General features: G+C 36.7%; 1 protein-coding gene across 1 annotated transcript; it reads left to right on the top strand.

The window, feature by feature from the left end:
- The first annotated feature begins 2,272 nt into the window (after nucleotides 1-2,272).
- Nucleotides 2,273-6,447, top strand: LOC115450952 (splicing factor ESS-2 homolog). Its single transcript, XM_037436697.1, has 8 exons — nucleotides 2,273-2,561; nucleotides 2,656-2,809; nucleotides 3,410-3,550; nucleotides 4,370-4,563; nucleotides 4,950-5,123; nucleotides 5,372-5,565; nucleotides 5,729-5,914; nucleotides 6,058-6,447. The coding sequence occupies exons 1-8, from the start codon at nucleotides 2,406-2,408 to the stop codon at nucleotides 6,374-6,376; spliced, it is 1,518 nt and encodes a 505-aa protein (XP_037292594.1). The 5' UTR covers nucleotides 2,273-2,405; the 3' UTR covers nucleotides 6,377-6,447.
- The last annotated feature ends 1,079 nt before the right edge of the window (nucleotides 6,448-7,526 follow it).

The raw sequence follows: 7,526 nt of genomic DNA, 5'->3' as shown, positions 1-7,526 counted from the left end.
CTCCATTTATTTTCATTGAGTAGTAATGTACAATTTAGTTGATTATTAAGGTAGGGCATTCGTATTTTAAGGTAGGGCATTGCCCCACATTGCCCCCCCCCCCCTAGCTGAAACTACCCAACGAATTTTGATCAAATTTAGTATGAAGATAGGTTTGGGACCCTGGAAAGAACATTGACGACTTTCTATCCAGGGAAAATATATAGCGTGGTTTTATAACAGAAAACTTTAGCCCCGAAAAACTTTATCACGTGGGCGGAGCCGTGGGCAAAAACTAGTATATGGGGCATTCCACGTGAAGCGGGCACGAAAAAAAACTCGATGTCTCAGATTTTCGTAATATTTGATTATGTTATACCTGTATATGTCCTCGATCCAGATACAAAATATTATTAAAGTATAAAGCCTGGTAAGCGAGTTAAAGGACTTTGAAGTCTTGACTGGCCGGCTGGTATACGTCACTTCGAATCCAATTATCAAGTTTTTAAATGTTACAATAAAATAAATAAAGCAATGAAATAAATACTTCATTTAATGAGCTTTTTTATTGTATTTTTGGAAATTGAAAAATGATTTTTTTTCTTTGAAAAAATGTGTTTGAAAGTTTCAAACTTGAATTTCACAAAGTTGGCATATTTATATATTTTTTTTCTAAAAATAGTTACTATTGTATAGATAATCCCTGCGAAGTTCCATAATGGGCTGAGAAGTAGTTTAGGAGCTAGACCGATTACAGTGCCGAAGCGCGGCGGTCGCCAGAAAGAGCGAAGTAGTAAAAACTTTCAATTAAACTAAATACTTTCGATTAGAGTATTTTATTATGTTTTGCATCGCTCTAACGATTCAATTACATCTGATTATAATATAAAAAATATATTTATATTACTGACGGTGCACAACAACATTTTAAAAAAGATTTAATTGTATTAACTTGTTATATTTCAAACAGGATTGTGGTAAAGATGCAGAATTTCATTTTCGTGCCACTTCACATGGCAGAAGGGCAATTTGACGGTCTCGGTGGTAACCTAAAACGCCTGGAGACACAGGCTAGTTTACATAACGCATCAAAAAAAGCCATCACGATACCCGACCGCTTATATATATAGGCTAGAACATCAATGCCACAAACTCATATTTATTAATACTACTACTATTTATTATTATTATTCATATATATTTTAATGTTTCAAACTTGTATTTCACAAAGTTGGCATATTTATATAATAACTTTTTTCTACTAAAATAGCCAATATTGTATATAGATTATCCTTGCCAAGTTTCAAATGTTGTTGTGCACCGTCAGTAATATAAATATATTTTTTTATATTATAATCAGATGTAATTGAATCGTTAGAGCGATGCAAAACATGATAAAATACTCTAATTGAAAGTATTTAGTTTAATTGAAAGTTTTTACTACTTCTCTCTTTCTGGCGACCGCCGCGCTTCGGCACTGTAATCGGTCTAGCTCCTAAACTACTTCTCAGCCCATTATGAAACTTCGCAGGGATTATCTATACAATAGTAGCTATTTTTAGAAAAAAAAATAAAAAAATTATAAATATGCCAACTTTGTGAAATTCAAGTTTGAAACTTTCAAACACATTTTTTTCAAAAAAAAAAAAACATTTTTTCATTTCCAAAAATACAATAAAAAAGCTCATTAAATGAAGTATTTATTTCATTGCTTTATTTATTTTATTGTAACATTTAAAAACTTGATAATTGGATTCGAAGTGGCGTATACCAGCCGGCCAGTCAAAACTTCATAGTCCTTTAACTCGCTTACCAGGCTTTATACTTTAATAATATTTTGTATCTGGATCGAGGACATATACAGGTATAACATAATCAAATATTACGAAAATCTGAGACATCGAGTTTTTTTTCGTGCCCGCTTCACGTGGAATGCCCCATATTGAAATTTGACACTCTCGCATAGACCCTGTACTGAATGAATACATACATACGTAGTATCTCTAAGTAGCCTGTGATACATACCTACTGCGTAATTCTTATCCCGGTAATTTGATGCCGCAGGAAATAATTGATTTATTTAATCTAATTTTTAACTAGATGGTGCTGGCGTCGTACTTTGTTCCCTTAAAATTTATTTTATCAAGTATAACCGCAACCGAAACTTACTTTACAAACTGTGCAACCAAAAAAGCAAAAAACGTTGACTTTGCGCATCTGCCAAGATGCGCAAAGCGCGCCTTACCTGCTTGTTCTTGTTCTGAGGCCTTACCACAGAGAAAAAAAAAGGCAAATGTCACTATTTGACGTTTCAACTCTCAACATTTGTATTGTGTCAAAGTATTGTGTAAATAAATTAGTAACATATTGTGAATTTTTGGATTTTACACCATATTTTTAATTGAATTTTCGTAATATCAAATAAAATGTCAGAAAACGATAAATCCCCTAGACCGGGGGTGGCAGCTTTGGAAAATATGAAATTGTTAAAATCTGAGAGCAGTATTTTCAAAGTGCCAAAGGTACCCAAGAAGAAAACAGTAAAAAAAACTAATGTTTTAGACGAAGAACTTTACGTAGAGGTGAATTTTTAAAATTTTTGTCATCCCAGTATCATGTACAGGAATGTGAGCTTCTGTTTTTTATTCTTATTGACGACTTATTTTTTTTGTGTAGGGCATAGCAAAGATAATCCAGAGAGACTTTTTCCCGGACCTCGAAAAACTAAAGGCACAAAACGATTTCCTGGAGGCCACAGAGAACAAGGATTATGAAAGACTTCGCGAAATTACCAGAAAATACAGTGGGCAAAGACCACCTACAGATCCTTGTAAGTACTCTGTCAATCATGAACAAGGAGGAAATTTAGTATTCAGATATACGTGAGAGATGTACTGCATGACTAATTAATTTATGCAATTTGTGCTTGACTAACTACCTTGGTGGTGTTATTGTATTATGTTACAACTAAAGTAGTGAGGTTATGAGTTTGATCTCCAGGTTGGGCGGTGATATTAGGTTATTCTACAAGTATCAACCTGTAATCTAGAATTTGTGCCCGCTATCTTTGACTGGTGATAATGAGACAGAATATGTGTGTGTGTGCGAATTTGTTTTTAAAAACAATTTTAAAAAGACATGAATATATTTTACTAATATATAGGATGCCAGAATATGTTTATGGGACACACTACAAATGGCTACTAATGGTCTCCAAAATATTAACTTAAGAGACCATGTAAAGGAAGAAGTAAGTGGAATAATGTGGCAGTCATCACAAGCATAAGCATTGTTCAATTAGCTCGAACACCACATTTGCTATATTTGATTTCATTTTGAATCCAACATTTATTGTTATTGTTTATAAACATAATACATGCACCACAACACAACCCAATCATGTGACATAACCTTTAATTTATTTTTGCAGACAACACTCCAGCAACATTTGATACTCCAGGTGTGGACAGGCCGTTCACCCCAGCCCCAACAATTAGAGAGGAGAGGCCAGAGTCTATAAAAGAAGGCAATGTAGAGAAACCAAAGGATATCATAGACAATCATTCATTAGGTATGTAAGTTTACTTTAAAATAATATATCAGCCCTGTATACTCTCTCACTGCTGGGCTCAGGTCTCCTCTACTACTGAGGTGGATTAGGTCTTAGTGCCCATGCTGGCCTAGTGCAGATTGGAAGACTTCACACATCCTCAAAATTCCTATAGAGAATTTCTCAGATTTCCAGGTTTCCTAATGATGTGTCCTTCACCATTAAAGCAAGTGATAATTCACAAAGAATATACACATAATTTTAAGAAAAGTCGAGAGGTGTGTGCCCTTGATTTTTGAACCTGCAGACATTTGTCTTGGCAGTCTGTTCCAACCCAATTAGGCTATCGCTTTATACTTTAAAATAGTAGCGTCCAAATAATAAATGCTATTTTCAAACCTTTTGCTTTTTCTTAAAGAGAAGAAAAATATGTGGAAATTGCTTTTGTGTTTGGATTGTTATGTGAGTAAATAAGGATAAGATTGTTAATTACCATTATGTGAAAATGTATCATCATTAAAAAAAATTGCCATGCCAAAAAATAGAAATTAATATTTTTTTACGTAAAATAAATGTTTTATTCTATTGGAACAAATCTTAATCATAACTGAAAATCCACCACTACAAAAACATTGATTATAATGGAAAATAAAATCCATAATATAAACCTTGTACAGTAAAAATTTTTACTACAATCTTGAATCAATATTGTTTTTATAATCACACTTTATAAACATATGCAGCAATCCCTTACAAGCTTACCTTTTTCTTTTATTAAGAAAGGCAGAGCTGTAGAAGAAATTCTTCATAACATATAAATTGTAAAAAAAAATATTACAGATTCTTTTCTGGCCAGTCACACAAGTGAAGACAATGCAAGCTATAACCGAGTGATAGCTTTAGAAGATAAGAAACGCGCCACAAAGTTGGCGCCGCAGCTGCAGGCGGAAGTGACGTCAGCGGCGCTGGTCTCCGCAGCGCAGGCCCTGCCGTCTATTGAACAACAGGCAGATCAAACTGAAAGACCGCATGAGGTATAGTCTTTAAACTTTTTATGCTAGTATACGAAAATGACTTGATAGCGTATATTGTATAGGAAAAACAAAATATTAAATATTAATTAAAAGGAGAATAATTATATTCAGGGTAATATTAATAGTACATCAACATTTTAATTGATTTAAAAATATATATTACCAGCACATTTGAGCAAAAATGGCATCATATACAAGTAGTCCTAGTGGATGAGAAAGTTTCTCGAACTATTATCGTATGACATAATCTTATGCATGTTTTTAGTTTCCCCTGCGTTTAAACAGTATGATACAATTTGACGATTATTGCTATAATTGCGCCGTCTAAACAGTTTTACTTTTAAATTAATTATTACAAAATAGATTTATTTATTTATATGTCATAGCTGGACACATGGGCATATAAGGCGCGTAATTACATCATGTACGTGCCGGACGGGGCGGAGTCGCAGCAACCGCCGCCGAAGCCCGAGCTGGTGCATCGCAACACGCGTCTCACGGCACCGCCATTCGATCACGCCAAGAACAAGGAGGCCATCATAGCCATCGCGAGGACTCAGGTGCGGTTCCATCAATTCTGTTTCACTCTTGGCCAATTTGTGACAATCAGTGGACAAAAAATTCATTCAATAAACAAGGAATTTCTATTAAAGTCTCTTAAATTATAAATTTGTATTGGAGCCTATTTTACAGTAAGATTTTTGAACTATGTTTTTTTTTGTTCCCATTCATACTTAATTGTATATTATTTAGGTACATTAAAATGAGGTGGGTTTTTGTTTCAAGTTTCACCATATTTTTTTCTCAGGATGCAAGTATATCAGGTAAAATCGGCGTAGACGGCGTGAGTTTAACGTCGGAGAAGCCGGGAGGTCAGTACTCATACGTGGCGACCCCATCGCCGCGGCCGGGCGAGGGGCCCGACCAGTCCCCGCTCATGACCTGGGGAGAGATCGAAGGCACGCCCTTTAGACTGGACGGCGGGGATACACCGCTGCCAGCGTAAGTGTCAACGTAAAACTTGTAGTAAAGCGATTCAACATTTATTTGAAGAATGTATCAAGTATCAACTTTGACTAGACTTATTTTCTCATACAACACATGTACATAATATTATAATCAAGTTAATTTGTATTTGTGCTGAGCGTTCCGTACGTGTGCGCAGTGTGGGCGCGGGCGCAGCGTACCGCATGCTGGAGGGCGGCGCGCGCGAGCGCATCGCGCTGCAGCTGGCCGACCGCGCCGCGCGCCGCCGCCGCGCCGCCACGCCGCGCCACGACGCGCTGCTCGCCGCGCGCGACCCGCACTCGCCGCACTCGCCGCGCACGCCGCGCACGCCGCGCACGCCCAGGTACATACTCATAACACCCCTCGAAATATGGCCATTTCATAATACTACTAAACATCTTTATTTCATTGCTCTAAATTCTATGCATTATTGACAATATGTAGATAGGAATAATTGCAATTACATGATAACAGCGTTTTATATAGTTTCAGATCTAATACAGAAAGATTAGCAAGCATGTCACCGGCTGCAAGAAAATTGGCTGCAAAACACTTACTATCGCCGCGCCTGAAACTAACTCCGAGCAACATGGGGATATTGTCCCGGACGCCTACACCTAAAAGGACGCCCACACAAACCAGACCATTAGTCGCTACACCAAACATCAACAAGAAGACACCGCAACGAACATTAGGGGAAGCTAAAACCACAGAGCCTGGAACAGAAAATAACAACCTCACAGACAACTTGCTGCAGATAAATGTGTTCAAGCGCACACGGTTAAAAGCTCAAGATTTCTTTTAGCTTTTAAGATTTAATATAATTGTAATTTATACGAATAAATAATAAGCATATAGCTTAGAATAATTAAGGGTTTCCGTTGTTTTATTCTGATTCGGCATTGAATATTAACACGCTGACTAGACCCACACACCTGTTGTGATTTTTATTATGCAACGTCAGACCGGGAGCACACGCCTGCCATGTTAAAATGTGCCCTGCAAAAGTGTAGCAAAACCAGATATTCAGCAGAAAAGAGCAAGTGTTCCCAAATTATTTTTGCCACGAATCCCGGCCGTCTAAAATAGAAATGCTTACGTCCCTCTTATCTTCAATGCGAGGAAAGGGAAACCAGGTGCGTACCAAATATTCTAATATGTTGTGAAACAAGAAACGTACTTTTCGTATTTTAGTTATATTTTTTGTATCAGTATATTTTTTGTAATAAAAACTGTTTTTTCTAAATACAGTTTTTACTTTGACAAATTATTTTTCATTCTAAAAACAAAAAGAAAAACTCAGATCAAAGAACTCAGATTGTCACGGTGTGACTTTCTTCCTCTCCACCCAGACTGTCAGTGTAGTCGGATATTTCCAAAAAGGTCCGAAGCCATCGGCTAGTACAGCGGCGCGTAACAATGTATTATAAAAATGAGTTTGTTTATTTGTTAAAGCTCACGCCTTTACTTCTCAAAGTGATCTTGTTGTACACTTTCCATATATATTATAATTCTCTTTGGTTGTACACATACAATGACGTATGTACAGGAGGATGTATAGTACCTTTCATTCACAAAAAGTGCTGTTCCGGAGAAATATAAATTGATTGACAAAATCTACAATAAAGCTCCACTTTCCATGTTATCACGCCTCCGTAGGAGACCGCTCTCACTTTGGAAATTAAAGGTATGAAGCAATACAACCGCTGTTCGAAGTAGCCGATGCGCATCCGGCTATTGTGTTAGTCGCTTGCTTGCTATGTAGAACTCATATTTACACACTAGGCATGAGGACTACGAAATCGCAATGATATTTAATCCAAACATAGCGCAAAGCATACCTATATATTTCGGTGCGCTACGCGCGTGCGAAACGACACGCAGAACGCCGCTGTCAACGCATAGGACAATCGAGGGATTTAATATATAAATATATAAATAAAATAAAAAAGCCA

Source organism: Manduca sexta, chromosome 9 (genome assembly GCF_014839805.1).
Source record: "Manduca sexta isolate Smith_Timp_Sample1 chromosome 9, JHU_Msex_v1.0, whole genome shotgun sequence".
NCBI lineage: Eukaryota > Metazoa > Arthropoda > Insecta > Lepidoptera > Sphingidae > Manduca > Manduca sexta.
This window is presented reverse-complemented; position numbering and strand designations above follow the sequence as displayed.

Bases quoted from the DNA above. Each gene is read 5' to 3' on its own strand.
- LOC115450952 (XM_037436697.1), top strand. From the start codon at position 2,406: ATGTCAGAAAACGATAAATCCCCTAGACCGGGGGTGGCAGCTTTGGAA. The intron at 3,551-4,369 runs GTATGTAAGTTT...AAAATATTACAG, and splicing joins CATAGACAATCATTCATTAG to ATTCTTTTCTGGCCAGTCAC. The intron at 5,915-6,057 runs GTACATACTCAT...CGTTTTATATAG, and splicing joins CGCACGCCGCGCACGCCCAG to TTTCAGATCTAATACAGAAA.